Source organism: Argentina anserina, chromosome 6 (genome assembly GCF_933775445.1).
Source record: "Argentina anserina chromosome 6, drPotAnse1.1, whole genome shotgun sequence".
NCBI classification, from domain to species: domain Eukaryota; kingdom Viridiplantae; phylum Streptophyta; class Magnoliopsida; order Rosales; family Rosaceae; genus Argentina; species Argentina anserina.
Window position 1 is genome coordinate 11,092,349 of NC_065877.1, and position 22,303 is coordinate 11,114,651.

At 35.7% G+C, this 22,303-nt stretch overlaps 4 protein-coding genes across 4 annotated transcripts; 2 read left to right on the top strand and 2 right to left on the bottom strand.

The window, feature by feature from the left end:
- Nucleotides 1–2,143: 2,143 nt before the first annotated feature.
- Nucleotides 2,144–5,516, bottom strand: LOC126799270 (CAAX prenyl protease 2). The gene is made up of 8 exons (XM_050526436.1): nucleotides 5,288–5,516; nucleotides 4,964–5,023; nucleotides 4,580–4,792; nucleotides 4,295–4,406; nucleotides 3,632–3,703; nucleotides 3,440–3,502; nucleotides 3,175–3,252; nucleotides 2,144–2,698 (listed from the first exon to the last, which is right to left on the bottom strand). Exons 1-8 carry the CDS (start codon nucleotides 5,492–5,494, stop codon nucleotides 2,565–2,567), a joined length of 939 nt encoding a protein of 312 aa, XP_050382393.1. The 5' UTR covers nucleotides 5,495–5,516; the 3' UTR covers nucleotides 2,144–2,564.
- Nucleotides 5,517–5,765: 249 nt separating this feature from the next.
- On the top strand, nucleotides 5,766–6,754 carry LOC126799416 (uncharacterized). Its single transcript, XM_050526620.1, has one exon. The coding sequence runs from the start codon at nucleotides 5,807–5,809 to the stop codon at nucleotides 6,554–6,556; it is 750 nt and encodes a 249-aa protein (XP_050382577.1). The 5' UTR covers nucleotides 5,766–5,806; the 3' UTR covers nucleotides 6,557–6,754.
- Nucleotides 6,755–10,407: 3,653 nt separating this feature from the next.
- Nucleotides 10,408–11,038, top strand: LOC126800217 (uncharacterized). The gene has a single exon (XM_050527533.1). The coding sequence runs from the start codon at nucleotides 10,424–10,426 to the stop codon at nucleotides 10,808–10,810; it is 387 nt and encodes a 128-aa protein (XP_050383490.1). The 5' UTR covers nucleotides 10,408–10,423; the 3' UTR covers nucleotides 10,811–11,038.
- A 496-nt stretch (nucleotides 11,039–11,534) lies between these two features.
- On the bottom strand, nucleotides 11,535–16,072 carry LOC126797872 (protein TERMINAL FLOWER 1-like). The gene is made up of 4 exons (XM_050524614.1): nucleotides 15,846–16,072; nucleotides 15,709–15,770; nucleotides 12,360–12,400; nucleotides 11,535–12,207 (listed from the first exon to the last, which is right to left on the bottom strand). The coding sequence occupies exons 1-4, from the start codon at nucleotides 16,041–16,043 to the stop codon at nucleotides 11,990–11,992; spliced, it is 519 nt and encodes a 172-aa protein (XP_050380571.1). The 5' UTR covers nucleotides 16,044–16,072; the 3' UTR covers nucleotides 11,535–11,989.
- Between the last annotated feature and the right edge of the window lie 6,231 nt (nucleotides 16,073–22,303).

The following is a 22,303-nucleotide window of genomic DNA, read 5'->3' on the forward strand; positions in this document are numbered from 1 at the left end:
AGATACATACAGATGAGCAAAACTGGAAATACTCACATTATCTGGTGCTTCCAAGTTGGCATGTCACATGGTTTTGACTGCTGTGAAACTTGGTAACATGTATATTCCGGAAGCCTGTTACGCTTCTAAAAGAGTCAAAGATCTTTCACATTTCTCACATATTTCACTTACCATCACAAATGGTTCTGCTGCTTCGGCACGATTGATTAATGAAAACTTGTTGATCACGGTTACCTTCTTGGTCTTTGTTTGCTTAAATATCAACTACGTTTTTGAAGAAAACTGTTTCTTGACCAAATAACCCAAATTGGTAAAGATAGTTTCAGTATTTCTCTTTTCGAAATTTCCTCTAATTCCCGTCACAGTTGAGCCTTACCCTTGAACATGAAAAATCAAATTACCCAAAATCTTGCCTCTGATTTACTCATCGTTGTTGAGAAATCAAACTTTCAATGCTCATTTAATTTGTTATCTATTCACTTACTAACATCTCCTCTGCTATACATGCTACTTCTTTGACCATTTTAGAGGACACAGAGACATAGAAGATCGTAGATAGAGAAACTGTTGGTTTCGCAGATCTCATTAATTAGAAACTTTTTGAGTGAGATAGCTTTATCACTTGTGTTACATGTTCGCTTAACTAATTAATAATTACAGTATAATTATAAATGATTATACAGTATATACAACACCCTTATTTTTTGTACATGAACAAAATATGAAATTAACTTATATTCTTAGCTAACGCTTGTGTTTAATAGCAAAACCATCGCAGAATGAATATTTAAAAAGTATGTACATGCATATAAATTTTATATTGGATAGGGTCTTTTCATTCAGATTCTATCTGAGGGGAGAGTTGATGTGAGGATCTAATCCAAGGTCATAAAACATCAGAAGGACTCAGAACAGAAAGTCAATGTGAGTTCATAAGTTTGAAAAAATAAACCCAGAAAATCAAAATCATGGTAATGGACGTGACAATATGTGACATAGTCCTCAGTTGACCATCACATACAACATAAGAAAATGTCTAATCAGAACTTAATGTGCCTAGCTAGGTTCTCAAATGCCCTACATGGTACCTTTAATAAGACCCTCTGAGAGGTATCCATACCCACATCATCACAAGCTCAGCAAAATCAATTTGAGGGTTGAAAATAGGATCCAAAGGGTTATGATGACTGAAATATTATTCAAAGACCAAGAAAAGGATTTCTGCTAAATCATAAATACAGACCCAGATCTTAATCATTTTATCAAAAATTGAAGAACACAAATGACATACATAGGTTTTAGAAGGGTTTATGCTACATTTGTTGGGTAATTATTGTTATTTCCATCAGCATTCATTGATCTTGGTTCACATTGTCATCCTTGAGATTCTGGTCATCATAGCAATATCTTATAAGACGTTTGAAGTTGTAGAAAATAGTCTTTGGAAAATGCAGGTCTCTGATTTGGCGGAAAAGCCTAGACCCCTACTACAATTACTCCATCGAAATCAAGTTGTGAAATCTTTCTGTAATTGAAAATTGGTTCCGCCATTTTAATGGAACATTCAATAAAAACATAGTCTACTCCCCCTCTTACAGAATGATAATAAGGTGGATAGATTTCCAAAATCGTGTAGAAGGATTCAAACTTTGAGCTGGAGATGACTGAGAATGGGCTACAATGAATTCCATGGTGCATATACAGATATACTTGCTCTTAAAGTCTCAAGGCATTAACAATTTTGTTTCAAGGCATTAACTGTAATTGATGTACCAGCAAAGATCTAGCCATGACATATCTAAATTCCATATTTTGCTTCTCTGGACATGACTCCAAATTGAAAAACAAATGAAAAGATGTTTGGTGCAAGATGAAGGAGTTGATGTTTTTTGCTTATGTTCACTTACTCTTGAATTTCTTCTCCAGTTACTCCTAAGTTTTAAATGTTCTTGGATCTGGATCAAACAAATTTGAACTGCTTCCCTCCTTCATATCGTCGATCGTTCTCGACTGGGTATGAAATTCATTATAGATAAATAATGTATGTTTTCATTTTACTTTGATTCGTAAGTAATGACAATTCTATGATTTAGGCCATGGTAGGAAACACTACATGGCTGGTTCTACAGAAAATGGAGGAATTTAGTATCAAAGTAAAATCTCAATCGAATGATATTTGATCCCATTATTGATCAAAAACTTCAAGTTTTCAAAGGGTGGCCACTCATGGACTATCCCATTGCCTATAGGCTTCCAACAAGAAACTTGCACTATACCAAAATCTATACCACTTAGTTGATAGAAGTGAATTTAGCAAAGGGAGATGTAGTATGTGTGAAGAGCTCAGTTAGATGGCCTAGCTAGATTTACCCAAGGCAACACAAGTTTATTATAAGAATAAGCTTTACAAATTCCTGCATGTATGGTTGATAGATACTAAACAACCCTAGATCAACTGGTGGCTCTGTTTTGAGGAACTATGTTAGTATGGCACATGCTGCTGATGACACTTGAGAAGCCTCCTCGGCAGATCTTTTCAGTTATCATTCTGAGAATTCTATGGCTTAATTCCCAGAACAATATCCCTGCCAACAACTACAATTATCTGTTCTATCATTGTACAAACCTGAGTTTGTAATAGGAAATAGTAACCACAGGAACCCCAGCACTCCAGCTATAAATGCCACACTTATTATCCCTGAGACAATAACATAAACAGAGTTAGCTTCACCAACAGCTGTGAGGAGGGATAAGCATTAGAGGCCTTTATTTGACACATCATAGCTTTCCTTAATGAGAATGTTTAGGGTGAACATGAGGAGGAAAAATTTCGTAAATCTGCTTAAGCAGCTCCTGGAACAGGATTGCTTGTCATTTAAACTGTTCAATGTTTGATTCCTATATAATTAGCATTTGTCTTTCCTGTCACCATGACAATTGGTTTTCCATGTTGGCAACCAAGATTAACAGTCAAGCCAAGTTCCAGGATATGTATCCAAGATGGTAAAAATGGACAGTATGACTACGGGTCTAGACTTTTTGATAACTATCTGGTTTGCATAAGATATATGAAGAATAAAAAAATCACACTAGGTAGTGCCTCTCAATCCATCTATGGTTTTTCAGGTAAGTATTGTTTCCTGGAAATGTAGTTTAAGCACTTCATCCTCATACCTTTCCCAGGTGAAACTAGCACTGGCAATCCCATGATATTGCAAAACATGTGAGCAACAACGGGAGCAAGAAAATGTCCTGCAAGGAATAAATATGACACATATAAACTACCAAAAAAATGCCAGGAAAAAGAGAAAATGAATATGCTTGCTATTGCATACCTCTTAATGTACTATTAATAATCCATATAAAATGAAAGGCTATATTATGGGCAAGTGGACAACAGACATGATAACAATATTAGAGACATGTCAACAATTCTTACCAGTTCGAATGAAGAGAAAAGATGCATATGAGCCGAAGACCACAGTATATCCAAGCTGAAGACCTGAGAAAGACTCGTTTCATCATCCATTGAGTTAATGTTTATTGTAGAAGTAAAAGGAAGCTACCCAGTAACCATTTCTTCATGAAGATTTCTGTGTTTCCATAAATGTGGATGAAAAGTAGAGCATACCTATAATCATGAAGGCTCTGGTCCAGTTATTCTGTTGCTTGTTATAGACATCCATTAGATGGTTCAAATGAGCTGCAAAGAGTAATTAAGCACAATCAGACTAGTTTTTCTGCAGGTTACTGACAAATGCAACATAAATAAACTTGTATTGTTTCAAATAGAAATGTCATGATGAGTACTTAAGCACTACAAAGGGAAAAATCTAAGAGATTAAGCTGCACAAATGCAAGTCTGGTATTCAGAGAAAGCAATAGCAAGCAGAAGACAGACCAGAAATTATTAGTATACCCTAGCTACATACTAGTATTTAACAAGTATCAATTCTGATTATACTCTATTCTAACAGACAAGCATGAAGTTCACAACCATAAGCTTAGGAAGAATGGGAGATAGCACTTCAACAACATCCAAAACTAAAAAGGGATGCCTCACTGATGTTATCTGCAGCCACAGACATATAACAAGTAAAAAGACAAATAAAAAAAAGAGTTTCTCAAAGATCCCTAAAGAATAGTGAAGGAGCTTTTATAGTTGCCTAACCCCCTATTTCTGTATGAGAGCATGCTGTCATTGTTAATTTTAAGAAATAAAAAAATAAAAAATAAAACCTTTTACATGAATTGATGATAAACATAAATGGCATATGTTATTACGTTAACTTACCCAAACTGAAGAATATAGGGCATAAAAATATGATTGTGTTTATCTGGAATCCTGCGCACAGAAGCAATGGTATCATGCATGCTCTAAACACCAACTCTTCGGTAACTGGAGCCTGTTCACAGTAAAATTGGAGTTAATTCCAGGTGGTAGACCTTATGGCTCATCTACTGAATCCAAAGTATTAATATGACCGTATATCTCCATGCATATTGCAAAGCCAAAAGTATAATTGTTTACATAATAGAAGCAAACAAAAACAGTATGAAAGCTTAGGAGGCCACTCACCACAACATAATTACGCCAATGCTTAACACTGCAAGCAATTGAACGCAAAGAGGAAACAGCCTCCATTGAGATGCTTTTGAAAAAGTCAAACGAAAAGCCTCCACTACAATTCACATCTTCCCTCAACGAATTCATCAACAACAGAGACATGAATGTCAAGGATCCGGCATACATTAGAGCAGTCAATGCTAGAGGAAAAACAACGGCTTGCCACTGTTTCACACACAAAACTACAACTCAGAACGCAAATATTTAGCAAGCATTCACCAGTTTTCCAATCTGTATACCAAACCAACACGAACCACAGCTTACTTTGAAGGCACATTTACACAAAATTGACCTAAACGAATCCACAAAATTTAACCTCAGCAAGTGAATACTCACAATGTGATCAATCCGGATGCCGTATACACCTAACAAATGCCACACTTGGCCGCTTTTAATCTGTTGTTCATGAATGTGAACAAAGTGAGCTGTAGTAGTCAACTAGTCACCACTACTTACAAACTCGCAAAGCATCAATCGATTATACTATAGCAATGGAACAATCTCATCCAATCTAAATCAGAAACCTAATCAATAAACACATACTTAACTAAACAAGTTAAATCCAATTACACAGTAGCTTAGTCACAGGTCCAATTTAAGATCCGTACTTTGATAGTCAAAAATGGAATAATAGAGTCAGAACTGGCGGAAAACACTTACGGGGAGGAGCAGAGAAGAAACAACGACGGAGACGACGGAGGAGACTCCGGCGCATACGAACCGTCGGATCAAAAAGTTAGTGTGGGAAGAAGGAGGAGGAAGTCGAAGAATCAAAGTCGGTGCGTAGAGTATCCCGACGTAGAATGAAGCCATGGCGGCGCACGCCAGCACCGCCCCTGGCTTTGACAGAGCTCCGTCGTCCTCCATTTTTAACTCTGCCCTACAGAGAAGAGTCAAGTCTCGTTTCAAATTTACAGCAGACGACCTTGTTGATAAATCTCGTTTCAGACCCCTTTTCGTAAATTCAACTCGCTCTTTTAAAAAGTAGTCTCAGACCCAGTTGTGTAATTTCACTCTCACCTGGCCGATACTCAAGGAGAAACTCTGTTAATTTTTAGCAACAATTTTTATTAAAGGTCGAATATACCCTTGGATATATCGCACTTAAATTTCCCACTTCATTATTACTAGGCTCACTCTCACCCCCAAAATCTCCACATTCGATTTTCCGGGATCCAAATGACGAAGGAGTTCGCCGTACCACCGGTGGTGTTCCCCTCCGGCGGGAACCCCAGCGCCGGATCCAACAACAACATTCAGCAACGCCGCGTCGCCACGGCGCCGTTTCAGCCTCCGCGATCCTCCACCTCCAGCATCCCCTTCATGTCCTTCGACATCGGCTCCGCCGCCGCCTCCGGCTCCCTCTTCGGCGGCCCCATCGGCTCGGCTCCCGGAGGCGCGAGCTTCGAGGACGAGGAGCCGCTCCTCGACGAGCTCGGAATCCATCCGGATCAAATATGGAGGAAAACAAAGTCGATCCTCAACCCCTTCCGGGCCAACCCGGCCGTCCACAAGGACTCGGACCTTTCCGGCCCGATTCTCCTCTACTTATCCCTCTGCCTGTTTCAACTCCTCGCCGGAAAGATCCAGTTCGGCGTGATTCTCGGCTGGATCGTCGTCTCCTCCATCTTCCTCTACGTCGTCTTCAACATGCTCGCCGGCCGGAACGGGAACCTTGACCTGCACAGGTGTACCAGCGTGGTTGGATACTGCTTGTTGCCGGTGGTGATTCTATCGGCGGCGTCGCTCTTCGTGCCGCAAGGCGGGAGTTTTAGGTTTGCGGTGGCCGGAGTGTTTGTGATTTGGGCGACTAGGGTTTGTACGGCGCTGATGGTTGCTCTTGCTGATGGAGGTGACGAGCACCGCGGGCTCATAGCGTATGCGTGTTTCTTGATTTACACTCTTTTTTCGCTTCTTGTTATATTTTAGTTGATGAATTTTGGTGCTTTGTTTATAGTGAAATTGTTGTAGCTGCGAAATTTTTAGATGAATGTGATGCTGGATTGGAAATGTAGGTAATGCTAATGTTGCCATTTGTTCCAGTAGATGTATTCACATGATAATTGTTTTACTTTGTTCTATGTATTTACATGCTATTGCTTCTCTTTATATGGATCTCATGTTGAATCTGGGTTTATGACTGTATGTTGCAATTGTAGAAAGTGGTGGTGATGTTACCATTTTTCTGATGAACATAAGCATTATGTTTAGAGTAATGTGTTCCCTCAACCTTAGTGGAAATGATGGGAGTGGAATTTTAAGTTTACATGTGCTTTAAGATTTGCTGTTTTCTCTATCCTTTTCTTTTTTTTTAATTTGTTGGGGTATTGTCTTACTAAAGGAGGATGTTGAATTTCATCTGTTAGAACTGATATATAATTGATAGGCAGTTGTGAAAGATCTGCATTATATTTTTCGTGGTATTCAAGAAAGTCGTAGGTACTTTCCGCGGTTCTTCAATAATTAGCCAATTCATTTTGCTCTGAGGTCTCTCTAAATATCTCTTGTAATAGCTCAACATTTGTCCTTAAAACCTTAAACAAAAAAACATTCATAAGATTTTAAAGTAGTTTAACTTCAGAGTGTGATACTTGGAGCCCAGACTGGCATTCCTCTCAAACAGAAATTAAGGCTTTTTATAAAACCGAAATCACTACACCCCAAACTCTGAAGTATGTTAATGTCTGCCTGAGCTATAATAGATATCCAGCCTATCATAGCACTCTTAGAACATTATAATATGAACACTATGATTTTCTATATCTTTAGCGTTTTGCAACTGCCATACTATACAGTCAATAGCATAAACAACATCTTTAACATCCCATAGCATTTGGCAAATGCTCTTGAACAAATAGTTGAGCTTTTATAAAATACTATTGTAGACATTTATAGCATTTTAGTTACTGTCCTCAATAGAGAAACCTTATAATACATTCCCGTCTTTTTTCCTTGCGTATTAATGAAAATGTCCTCAACAGAACATCTAATCTAGAACCTTTTCATTACAGCAGCATCCAAAAGTCACATGTCTCTGACTCTTTTGAAAATTGTATTTACATACTTGTATCCCCTATCAGAAGTCAACTTAATCTTGGTTTCTTCTTCATGCGGAAGCTAAAGGAATTTCAGCATGTAAATTGAGCTTCATTAAACAGTCATAGGAATACCATAGCCTTCCAGTCAATCATTAAGCACTATTGAGACCTCAATTTTTTTTTTGGGGAATAGAGTTTCTGTGATGGGATCACATTCAATAACTATAACGTGTTCCTGAAAATAGACGCCTACTTTTTAGAAGTTTGATATAATACCTTGATCACTTGAGGATACCGAGGTCGTGACATATATTGAGATTGTAATAATTTTTAGAAAGAGAGCAATATGTGTTCCAAATTTCAATTACATGCTTGAGGAAAATTCAAGATCAAAGTCATTTTTAGGTTTACAAGTATGCAAAAGTAGTTTCTTATATCAGTAATGGTTGAATGTCTCTAGCGTCTGAGTTCAGTTTGATTAAACTATGAGGCCTCCGTTCTTTCTGGGGCGACCTTTTGAATGGAAAACTAGGTTTTCTTGTAGGTGGTTGCGCTTTCCTTGCGTTGATCGTACTATAGCGGCGGGGTGGGATCTTGACAGCAGCTCTCTGTGGTTGAAGAGTCTCTCCTTGACCGTCCTGATTTGCCACGCAGTTGGTGGTGCGGTTTGGGCCGCAACAACTCGCTGTGATGAGCTTGTTTTGTCAAAGCTTCTATTTCGTGCTGGCGGGGATAATTTTTGTTTTCATAACGCAATTCGGGATGGCGACGGGGAGTGTCCTCTTCCCCAAATCCGGCATGTCAGTGTTGAAGACAGCGGGGGACTTGATGGTTGATGATCTCGGCATCCAGATCTGATGTGGTGCTTCAAAGGCAGCATCAGGATTCAAACCAAGGATTCTGGGCTACAGCCGGAGCATCGGTCATGGACTGTGGCTAGGGTGATGTCGATGTTCGAGTTGTGGGGCTTCATCCGGAAGAGATGAGACTCGCCGGCGGTGGAGATGTTGCGTCAGATTTGTGGAATCTAAATGATGTGGATCTTCTAGTGGGGACTCTGTCATTAGGTGGCCAGCGATGTGCTTCTTTTGAGTCCCAGCCACCGGTGCCAGGGTTCGGTTGGTCGCTGCAGGGGCCGGCGTCGTCAGTGATGTGGCTGCCGATCGGTGGTGGAAGGAAGAGGGAGGCTATTACAGGCCATGGTGGGCCTTGGTTCAGCTTCGGTGAGCATGGCCATGGTGGGTCTTGGTCTGCTTTTGGGCCAGTAATAGCTATTGGGTTGGATGTTACTGCAAGCACTCCTATGTGGGAGTCGGGCGAGACGTAGATATCAGACGTTTGCCTCTTACCTAAAGCTACTGGGTACATATCATTCTATTCTATTATGGATATTATTTGTTGCACACCAATTGTGGTCCTTAGGCAACGGTAGTATTTTTTGCGCTTATTCTATGATGAAGGTGTCTGTCATTGGTTTGGCGCTTGTGCTATAACTTACCTTGGTATAAGACTTCTTATGATGTATGTGCCTATGTATGTGCCTTCTGGCCGATAACGAAGTAATCCTACCTCTCCATTTGGAGAATATTCAAAAAAAAAAAAGTCTGGCGTCTGCTGTAGATACGCAAAACAAAGAAACAACGTCAGGAAACAAACTTCAATTACAAGACACCAATAGAGAACCTCTGGCTTCAATGACAGACAGAAACCTAACCCCCAATTTCATGTTTAACTTGTTGCCTCTATACTTTCCATATGTGTGATCCCCTTGAAAGGCCAAACCCCCCGATGCGTAGGCTGAGTATCCTGTATATGAAGGTATAGGAAATCCAAAACTTACCACATTAATTTGCCAAATTACTGAATAGGAACTTACTCCTCTTCTGTAAAATGTTAATAAATCATAGATAGTTTTTGAGTTTTTTTTCTGTATTTCTTGTTTGAAGGCATGATGCAAATGAAATGCAATACCTCATGATGGAGAAAGTATGTGAATCCTGTTTTGATGTCTTCAATGTTATAAAAAAGTCAAGATTATCAGTTTGTAGGTGTCCAAACTCGAAAGGGACAACAGGGATAAATTTCAAGGTTTTTGTTATTGCTTGTGGTTCTTCAGTTATTGAAGCTTGAAGGGTTTAGAGTCTCAAATTTCTGGTTCAGCCTATATCTCTTAACATGAGTACGTTATAATCCTTATACTTGCACAATGGAGTGCAGACGCTAACAAAAATATCAAATTGTCATTAGTTATGTATTTTTGTGGATTTTATTTTGACTTACGGCTCTAACTGATGTTGCTTCGATTGTTAGAGCAAGTGTGTGGGATATCTTCTTCTCTGTTGAGGTAGTTAGGTCTACTGCACATGACTTTTTAGTGGTTTTGGTGGTCTGTTTTGAGTTTTTGTGGATTTAGAACAGATTTTGTAATGTTCAGTTATTAACTGGTCATCCAACTACAAAAGTTTGGTATTTTAATCAGGGAGTATTTTTCTTTTTCTTGTTTCCTGGATATGAGTTACGATCCTTCAATCGAAAACTGATGTGAAAATTGGATTTGTCAGCCATACGTGGGGAGCTTGGACTTGGAGAATGCAGCTTTCAACACCAAATTTCCCATTCTTTATTTATCTTTGTTGATTTGTTGGAGGGCGTTCTACTTACCACCCGAACTCAACCCTTCTCACCCAACACCCAATATTTGGACAGTTATAAAATAGCATTATAGGAAACCATATCTTTGGAACTTAAAAGAATCACCATGGCTTCTCTCCTTGGAGGTTCCTCTTCTGCAGCACTTGTAGGCTTGAGCAAAGGTCATATTCTATCAGACATGGAAGATGAAGAGGATCTTTTTGAGATCGATCTCGAGGCAGTTGAGAGTATTCCTCCTCCGCAGTACAACTGGGACAGTTATTTTACTGCAGCTGGAGACGTTCTTCTTGCGAATTGCTTGCTGCCCGTAACTGATATCTCTCGTGCGATTCCAACAGTTTCAGAAGCATTGGCATATAAGACAAGTGCTAATGTTGTAATGATCCCGGAACCGGTGCCCTTGGGACAGCTTCTTAGGCTGCCATTCTTGGAGGCTTTTGGTCTTCACCAAAAGAGAGCTAACCCTCAATGGGATTTCGTTAAAAAAAAATGAAACCCGTTTAGACGCTGGGACTGAGTCATTCAGAAGTAGAAGAAGTTCCTTCAATCTTGATTCTGTAAGTGATGATATTGCAATCTACGGAGGCTAACTGTTGGTCCCCGGCGGATGCTGTATGTAAGTGTCTTCCTCTCACTTTGATAGTCCCATATCATTTTGCTATATACAGATATTTGGTAGTACGACGTCTTAGAATTAACAATTTCCGAACTTTTAATTGAAATGCCTTTATAATCAGACAATTTATGAATTTGTAATTCAAATTTCTTTCTTGTATTAATTACGAACAAAATCCACTTAGGAGAGTTTGGATCTTTAACAACAATCGATCACAAGAAAAACAAAAAAAAAGTCAGCTCTGATTATTAAATCCTCGATTAAAAGAGAAAAGTTACGTAGAGCAGATTACTGCTTACGGATCTTTCAGCTAGACTCAGTGGCGGATCTCTTTGGAGGCCAGAGAGGGCCACGGCCCCTCCGGCGAAAATTAATTCTCCCACTAATTAGGTTTTAATTACACAGTTAGTGATATGTTTAGTATAAATTGCCTCTCCGGCAAAAAAATTGGCCCATCCGAGATTATTTTTCAGGTTCCGCCATTGCCTAGACTGGACATGATAAGTTGCATTTACGTGGTACCAAATTTCACTACTTTATTTTTCTGTGTTACGAAAATGGCGCTTCCATCATTGATTGGCAATCGGTCAAGAGTTCTCATTTTCCAGTTTTTTCGACGTAACTCTCATTTTCTTGCTGAAATGAAATAGGGCTTCCGAACACTAAACTTAAACTAGAAATTTGAACTGAAATGGAGGGAAATTGTTCCACTTCCGGATGTTCCTTTATAGGTTTCCAGTGATCAACAATGATTCGGAACCAAAAACAAAAAGCCCATTCCATATATATACCATGTATGCTTTACTCATACATCAAACTGAATGATGAACAACATTAATTCCAAGACGGAAAGAGGGAAAATGCTAAATGTAAGTCACACAAACACTCACGTACGTACAGTTCGATCTCTCTGGAGAAATTATTCAGGTAACAACTGTGTGACATTTGCTACCATGGGGAGGATGTCACACCATTCTGTTTATTTATTTGGGGTATTGTGGTTATAGCATGGGATTTTGAGGTCACTAGCTAGCCTGCCTCCTGCTAGCTGCCCAGCTAGCGCCTTCTTGGTGCCGTTTCCCTCTGCGCATTGAAATAAACTGCAGCAACAGGAAGACTGAGGTCGTTTTCGGCTGCAAAGGTTCGAGTGTTGAAGTGATCCCTTGAGGAAGGTGGGTTCACTGACTGCCTTCGTTTCTGCTTGAAGAGAACAAACACAAACCTGTGGATGCCTATGTTTGGCCGTGGCATCTCGTAGTTCACTACGTCTCTTCCTGTTAATCAAGTACATAGTTCATTCAGGTTAAGAGCAAAATTTGAATTGATCAGTACGTAAGGATAAATAATATCATCGGTGTTGATATATCGTTCCCAGCTGTATAATTAAGTAGTAGCTGAACTAGTTAAGTGAAAATAACCTACGTACCAAATGTAGCGTCTGTGGTTCCTGGAATGTCTGTCACAATCCTGAATAGTTCAATTTCAAGGTAAAATGTTAGCTCTAGAGATAACTTAGCCTGGTATACTTGTTCACTTGACAATATGTACGTACTTTTTACTTCACAATTTGTAATTATTGATATATCAGTAATGCTAGCTTAGTTTTGCTAAAATCAGAGTGTAGGACATAATATGTACATTCATTCTACTTGCTTTTATTTCCAGATCCAAAGATATTCTGGTAAATGTAATGGAAGAGAGAATAATTTCAGAAAACGATTCTATTTTTTTCTTCGAATCTGGAAATTGCAATATTTATGGAATTTTCTACAGTACTGATGGGTATATGGTACTGTGTTTTTTTTGTTTTTGAATATTTTTTGTCATTTGATTGCTAATATATCTAATGGTCATAAATATTAGAAGAGAGGTGGCTTGATGACCTAATAACTTACAAATATTTCATTTTTAACTATCAACTACTTGCTTCCATTTTAATAACTCATTAAAAAAATTCCTAATTAACCATGTCGTTTTAGGAAATTTAAATTAGTGTTTATTCATTTCCTTTTAACCGTTAATTGATTTTCAGATTTTAATCATTAATTTATGATCAACTAATTGCTTCTATTTTAATAACCTATTAATGTTCTTAGACTTTTTCTGAAATACTATCTTGATTAACCATGTCGATTTAGGCAATCAAAAATTCTTCTAACTTATATTAATGTTGGCCAAAGATTATCAGGTTTGGTAGGTAAAAACGATAATTTTGAGAACAACTATATCAACGTATATGCTAGCTACATCAATGTGCGACGGTGATGACTAAGTCACTTTACTATGATATTTAGACGTACTCACGCAGATAGCCTATTGTCTGATCCCCTTGATTATATTTTTACTTCCTAGCTCTATACCATTGAGAAGTTCAATATGCTGATGAAGATCGATGATATATTGATATTGAATTACTTAATCGTATAAAAATTTGATAGTATTCTAACTTGAACCACCAAAGGCAAATCCTTGCTTGACTCTAAACTGTACTATTTCATTTAGGTAGGATACAAACCCTACAGTTCTAATTTTTATAAAGCACAACTTTGTATCTAAATATTTGACATGTGCTAAAATTTTGATAGACCACAACTTTCTCGTAAGAACTTCATTTTAGAGCTGCCTACTAAGACTCTTGGTCTGCTCGATAATCTAAAAGAGGGTATATCTACCTTTTACAATTCAATTGATCGGTAAATCTAAGTTCTTAGTGTTACATAATCAACGCAAACTACAAGAATTAAAAGTGCAATATTTATTCTGTTTGTGTTAGCTACTATACCTATAATCAATTTAATTACTAGCTTTTGAACGGTGTAACAAGTGTAACAACAAATTTGTTATGAGTAAAATATTTTTATTTTCATGTTTATCATTTATAAAATAATTACTTTAGTGACTATGCACTTTACCACAACCATAACAATTGATGTTAAAGCTGAATTTTTTGTTGAAAATAATATATACTCAAAGTATAACTAATTTACTAGTTTAAGAACAATTTTTCAAGTGTAACAACTACTTTGTTATGAAAGTTATAAATTTATATGTTTTTGTCATTAATGAAAAGATTACTTTAGTGACTACACAATTTACTAAAACAACAACTATCAATGTTAAAATGATAAATGTTGTTGAAATTGTGGTATATACTCCACCTATAACAAATTCAATACTCTTGGGACAGTTTTACACTAGGAAACACGGAAACGTGCATACACCCACGTTTCCCGCTTCCGAAGCGGAACCACTCCGGAAACGTCCGGAAACGCGCCGGAAACGCCCGGAAACGTGCCGGAAACGCCCGGAAACGTTCGGAAACGTGTTTCCAGAAAAATAAGTTTTGGAAACGCGGTGGAAACGCGAGTTTCTGAATTGGAAACGCGGTGGAAACGCGAGTTTCCGAATTGGAAACGCGGTGGAAACGCGAGTTTCCGAATTGGAAACGCGAGTTTCCAAAAAATAAAGGTTTTTTATGTTTTTTTTATTTGAGATTTTGAATTACTTAAATTAAAATTTTGTTATTATATTTATTTTTTTTGTATAATTTATATATATTTATAATTTTTTTTATTTTGACGTTTCCAAAACGTACCCGCTTCCTAAATTTTTTGAAAAACACGCTTCCGCGTTTCCAAACGTTTCGCTTCCACGTACCCGTATCCGATTCCGTGCAACCTAGGTTTTACAAGTGTGATGATCAAGTTGTTGTGATAACGGAAATTTTATATTTTCTTATAATTAATGAAATGATTATTTTAATAACTAAGCTTCTTACAACAAACACAATAATTGATGTTAAAATGATAATTTTGTTATGATTTTATTAATTACTTCAATTTAAGTAAGGTACTAGTTTGTGGACCATATTACAACAGTACCAACAATTTTGTTTTCAATGTGGTAAATTATTTTATTATTTATTATTTATGTTAGATTACTAAAATAATTGTCTGATTTACCACAATGCACAACTATTGATGTCAAGACAGTAACACTTGTTCTAGTTGTAGTAATTACTTCTAGAACTACATTATTTACAAGATTATCAACTATTTTACAATTTAAAGATGATTCTGTTATGAAAATGATAAAACTAATATTATGATATTTATATCTTTACCACTCAATTACAATAATCACAATAAGTATGATCCTAAGTTGTAATTTAAGTTCTAATCGGTGTAATTTATTATTTGACAATACAAGTTACATGGTTTTGAACAAATTTTCATATTAGCAACGTTGTTAATATGATAAATTTTATTTACACATATTAACTTTTGATTGGGTAACTTGTTAACCAATTTAACTAGTTTCCACTTTATTAACTTATTAATTAACAAATAATAAAAAAGTGTACGGGATACATCCCAGTACCATAAATGACCTCGTATAGTAACTGTATTTGCATATTTGATCTATAAATATGGGAATTTCGTATAGGTCAATACTGCAAATTCCTAGAATTGGTAACACACACATTATTTTAATTAACTGAAATTACAGAATGTTAAGGTGACATTCGGTAACATTGATGAAAACACGTTCGTTGGGATATTTCTCAAAACATAGAACATGAAAATTGAAAATATTTTTAACTTTTACAAATGAAAAATGAAAACTTCAATTTGACGTTTTCACTTTTTCATTTTTAAAACTTATTTTTTAAATCTGTTTTCAAAAATGTTACCAACAAGGCTTAAGTGTCCTTGTTTTTTTTTTTTTTTTACTAAGCTAGCTTGATAGTAGACAGTATCGTGAAATATATATACCAGTGCAGGTGCTCCTTCAAATAAGGATCACTAGGGCCAGGAACATCTGGGTCTGTCAGCACCTGTGAATCAAAAAATCAATTAAGTGACACACTGGTAAAAGGGAACCCCAGAAAAAAGAAGAAAATGATGTGTACCAGTGTGAAGAATGATCTCATGTCGCCTCCGTCAATCTCAACTCTAGGTTTGACGGTGACTGCAGAAGGGAAGAGCTCGTGTCCATTGCAGACGAGCTTGGTGTTATAAGTGACGTTCATTTTTGTTGTTGGGGTGAAGAGATCAAGAACATCTCCTATGACTCTTGCAAGAACTAGAGGTTCCGACATTCTTGCCATTGTCCAACTCAGTAGAGAGATAGAGAAGGGGGCAGGGAGGCCGTACGGATAAACCAAAGATGGAAAAGACAACTCGGGAAGGATTAGTGCTCCTCTTTATGCCTTTGCTGTAAGTGGAATCCCGGTGTTGCTCTATATATATAGTGATCTCTCAAGTACTACGCTATCTAGTTGCTTCAGATTTCTCATGCTTTGAGAGAGAAGGAGAAGACAGAATAGAATATCATGGAAACTAGAACTTAAAATTAGGGGGTTGGACATGACTCTTAAACTGAAAAAAAAAACATATCTAAATTCAAATTGAATTTTTAAAAACTGAAAATCGAAAAAACCAAACTAAAAATAAAAAACGAACTGAACCGAACTAATTATGTTTGGGTTTAGTCTTTGGTTCAGTCTCTCATAAACCGAACAAAATCGAACTGACTTAAATAACCCGAAATTAACCGTCAATGTCATTGTTTTAGTATATTTTTACTTTTCTTATTTAAAAAAATGAGAGTAAAACTAAAGCAAACGTAGACTTAATTGACCTATTAAAATTTTGTGGCATCTCTCGTCTCTCAGACAAAAAAAGAACTTACGACCCTCTCTTTTTCTAATAAATCATTTCTTAGTTTAGCACTCTACTACAAATTCGCTTGAATCCGCAATACTAGTCCACATAGCTCCTCCCTCGCTCATCCCTCCTCTCTCAATCGTCATTTCTCATCGCTCCTCTTTGTACTGTGACTCTAGAATTGAATTCTCTTATCAATGTATCCTACTATGTAACCCTGTTGTACTTGAGCTAAATATGGATTGTGGAGATGTTAAAATCAATTAAGCATGGAATAATCAGCTGAACAATTTTATTTTTCATAGATGTTAAACTTTGTACTTTAAAAAATAATGTCTAATATTACGTATTATACATATGGGTAAAAAAAAATTTAAACCAAACCGAACAATGCAAGGTCGGGTTATGAATCATAATTTTTAAAATGAAAAAATTGATCTAAGTCGAATTAATAATTTGAGTTAGATTATGAATTTCGACTAAAATCGAACTGCTCGCCGACCTCCCATCCTCTCATCCTCTCTTTAGTCTGTTCTCTGTGTGTGTGTCACATTGTCACATCAATACAAAAGGGTTTAATGCTTTTGTACAATGTTCTCTTCTTTCTGGACAGAATGTTATGAAACTGTGAACAACAACCGTTGATTTTGTTGACTCTTGTCAGTCTTGTGTAGCTAAGATTAATAAGAACAATATTAAGTCTTAGTGTAGGTGTATTGTATTTAGTTTTGGAACAAAAGAAAAACGTCCTTCCAGTTATTTGTACCCACCATGGCACCTTTTTTTTTTATGGGATGGCACCATATTTATATGTAGAACCCTGGCAATAATATTCCATAATATTTTGTGGCAAACAATTGTCATTGAAGAAATGAAAAAGTTAAATCAACAAACAAAGTTCCCCATGCTTACAGTTCTTCAGCCGAACTTCTCCGGCGACTTTATCCACGGCCTCATCTCTCCAGCGGTGGTTTCGTACTCCCTTTATCTCACGAACCAAATGAAAATTGTATCCATGGTGTTGTAATGATGTAGCTATAATGGTCATTTGTTGCTCTTGGATTTTTCGATCAAGACACGATAATTCTCTAGATTACTCAACCCGTTCCACTATTCTAATAATTGTAATCTATCAGTTCTACATCTTTCTTCCTGTTATGATAATGTCAAACACACCATTTTATTTATCAAACACGATTGAAACCGTAAGGATCATGCTTACACGCGCGCGCATAACTTTCTTAAAAACACCTAAAATTTCTTTACCAAATCTGCGGCGCGGCCCCTATATGTTTATTTCTCAAGCGTGTTACTACTAAAAGTAAAACCCTAGCTAGTTAGGAAATTTATGTGAAGGTTTTTGGAACGAGTCGTTGGATCAGTGCATGTGGTACCAGTGTACCACTATGACGTAATTGCATACAGTCGTCGGATATATTACAAAATCATGATTGTCATCATCAAAAACTACTGTGATAAGGTTTACTAATAGAGGTTGTAAGCTGCGACAATGGCTTCGGCAAAGCAAAGCTCACATTTACACAAGGTGAGAGGGAAGCTAGAGGTAGGTTTTCTGTGAAACGTGAAAACTCATGATAAGTGTGCTGGGGTTGTCGACTATGCTACTTTGTAGTTGTACATTATGTGCCTGACATACCAATTAACCAATCACTTCTTTATTGGCTGTAAACCTTTTTATTTTTTTATGAAAGGCTGTAAACCTAATTGCTGAATTCCTTCGTTATTCGAAGAAAAAGGATGTTTTTTCTTAATAGGGTAATATACAATCACTTCTTTTTTTGGTCGAATATATAGTTATATACAATCACTTCATGTGGGTCTTTAGCTGTCACTTCATGCAATACTACAAAACGGCAAAAATGTCTCGGATTCTGTTCTTCTCTAAGATTCACACTCATAAGAGCGTGTACGCAAAATTAATAAGATATAAGAGATATATGACTTACCACTTTGACATATTCTTTAATATATTTTATATCTTTTGTTTATGAGTTCCCACCATAAGGTATAAACATAGTGTTTTGGGTTTGCAACGACTATTATTTATGCAAGATGTGACGATTATTTTCCAAAGTACTGAATTTGGTGATTAGTGACTTCTCTTAATTTTTATGCATTATTTAGTTATTTTACTTTTATACATCAATGTGTATGGTACTTTTTCCAAGCTTGGAAGTCATCTTCAAGGTTTTAAAAAGACCGTTAATTATCGTTATTAAATCATAAGTAACTATTATGCATTATAATAATTTAGCCCTGATCATATTCAATATTAGATGAAAGAGCTCATTGTGAGGTTCGTGATGGTATAGTCGTTATTTGTAAATATATATATATATATATAAGCACAATGTTTATGAAGAAAATTAAAATGTAACTAAAATTAAAAATGATATAATAGGAATATTAAAAGAGTAAGAGGATAAATAAGAAGAAAATGACAAAATAAGAATCCCATTTACCTTACCAAATGAAATGCTATCTATGGCCTTCAACCGTTCACATACGAGAAAAATAATCTCGATAAAATAATACTTTTTGGTTCCGACTTAGGGCTAACGTGCTAAATTAATGATTCACTAAATTTATAAGATAATAGAACTTTGAGAGTTCATATAGACCCCCATCGAATATATAAATTAATAATGACATAATTTAAAATGAATTTTACATTTATGAGGATTTCATTGAACATTTTTTTGATTTAATTATCATCAAATAAAATAATATAATACAATAACATAATATTTTGAACAATGATATCCGTGGTAAATGAAACAATGTGGTGCATGAACAAAGTAAAACTTGTGTTTTCTTCTAAAAAAGTGAAAGAATATATTTAATATATCTTGATAAATTAACAAGTTATTAATTAATTGATAAATTAATATATATTAATATATAAATATATTAATATCTCACTAAAATAATAACATTTGTCAGTCTCGAGCCTATTAATTTATACAGATTTTACTGTAGACTTAAGGGCCAAAATTGCACCCACCTTTTTAGTACAATTTATATCACAAAGATTTAGTACACAGTCTGATATAGAAGAAAAATAAAGGTTTCAACCATATCTCCAAAGTATTGTGACTAACATTTGTTTATTATTTTGAGTCAAACTTCTAGCAATTTTTGTTTAGAATGGACTCAAACTTCTAACATAGACCCAATTTCTTTTTTGTTTAATATTAATAATTTGTTGTTTAATTTATGCAAGTAATGCAATTTTTTTTTCAATACAAGTCATGTAGTTTATTAAAGAAATAAAATGAAAAACCGAAACTTTACTTCATTAAGGAATTTCCTTTTGAAAAGTAATTAATGCATTTTTCAAAAATTTATTTATATTTAAGTAATGTTTTTTGCGAAGAAAAGAATATATAGCAAAAGAATACAGTAAAACCTAGTTAAATTAATACCCGATTAATTAATAATTTCGTTAAAATAATACGTTTTGCCAGCCCCGATTCAGAATTAACGTGCTAAATTAATAATTCGCTAAATTTATAAAATAATAGAAATTCGAGAATTCATATAAACCTTATCGAATATATAAAATAATAATAACATAATTTACATAATAAATTTTACATTTATGAGGATTTCATTAAAAAGTTTTTATCGATTTAATTAAATAAAATAATATAAAAATATATCAAATAACATAATATTTTTGGACAATGTACATAGGAAAAAATATAATATTTTAATAAAGTATATGTGATAAATTAACAATATGGTGCATGGACAAAATAAAACTTTTTTATTTGAAAAAGTAAAAGATATATTTATTATATCTTAATAAATTATTACGTTATTAATTAATCGATAAATTAATAAATTAATAAATTATTAATTTATTAATATATATTAATATCTCACTAAAATAATAAATTTTATCAATCTCGACCTTATTAATTTATAGAGGTTTGATTGTATATCTATACTATTAATAACTTAAACTTAATTTGTCAATCAAATCGTCTGATAAATTTTACTAAATTATTCTTAGACATGCATAGCATTGTGTTCCTGACTAGTTTAAATTGACGTTAACTAGACACAAGTTTAACGTGAATTTTTGGTGTCTGATGATGTGATTCGCTGGCCCTAACTTTTAGTAATACATTGGGCGGTGTACAACCACGTGCGGGCACTGAATTGCAGACAAGTTACTCATGGGAAATTTTACCATTTTGAGAGATTCTATTGGTTATTTTTGGTAATCTGAAGACTTCTTTCTGCAATGAGAGACAGAAAGCACAGCGCATAATGGAGTTCCACCACTCAGAGTGCTGATGGAAAGGTCATCTCAGATCAGTGCTAGCTACCCAAAGTAGAAAACAGTTCCAAAATTGGTAATTGAACACTATACGATAAAAAATAAAAATAAAAAAAAGAAGAAGAAGAAGAAGAAGAAGAAGAAGCCACTGTTTGCTCTTTATATATACTATTAGTTTCATTCCTCCTTTTCCTCCTCACGGTTCTTTTCTCTATTGTTCCCCGAATCTAGTCTATAAACTAAGCTTCGATCAATTATCCTTGCAATATTTTCACGATGTGGAGTTTCGAAGATTATGGAAGCATACTGGTATTCTATCTCAGAGTGAACTATAATATGTTATCGTGGACGTACGTTGGTACCTGACTAACTGGTAAGGTACTGCACGACGTCATATTCCAGTTCTTGTGAAATTTCACATTGATGTGCTTAGTACGAGCATGAGTTTCAGTTTCTGATAATCTGAACATCACTTTAGAGGATAAGGGGGGTGAAAATACAAGATAGAACAATAACGAGTAATAGCAGCGGAAAATATAGAAGAATTTCACTTTTCTATTGAACAATTCATATTACAAAGATTACACCTTAATCTATGATAATATAGTTCTCAAAAGTAAAATACTTCTTACTTGATAGTCACAATCAAGCATGAAACAACCTCACTAAGATCGTTGCTTCAAGTGTCGATACAACCTCACTAAGATCGTTGTAGACACATGGATGATCAACCTCACTAAGAACGTTGATGTCGCCACTAAGGTCTTCAAAGGAGTCACAAAGATCTCCTAGAACAAATCTCCTTGTTGATGTGAAATTCTTCTCACTTCCCTCCTCTTTTCTTCTTTTCCTCTCTTTCTCTCCTTCTCTCTATTTTCTTCTTCTTTTTCACGTCTCTCTCTTTTTGGCTCTAGTATGTATATAAGGCATCAATCTCTCTTCCTTTCTGTACAACCCCACTGCCTCTATATATATATATATCTCCTTTTGATCACTCACGGCCAGCCACCAAACCCTAGCACTAATAGAGATTGATATACATTCCTAATATCACTCTATCTAGGAAAGGAAAAAATCATCTCAATATGGAAAACATCTTTTACTCCAAACCCTTTTCCATAACAATTTCTATATACCCAAATATAGATAATTCGACCCATAATTGGAATCAATCACACCCTACTTACGTGAGGTACATACCGGCCCGTCTAGGCAATTTCCTAGTCCAACTAGGAAAGAACTTCAATGCTCCCCCTTAACTTGATCTTCATTCCTTTTGTGTCTTCATCACCTTATGGAGGCCAATATGTGTACCTTCAATCTCCCCCTTTGGCCTTCCATGCACCTTTCACCATCAAGTACCTACACACTCACAAAGAACATCACAAGTAC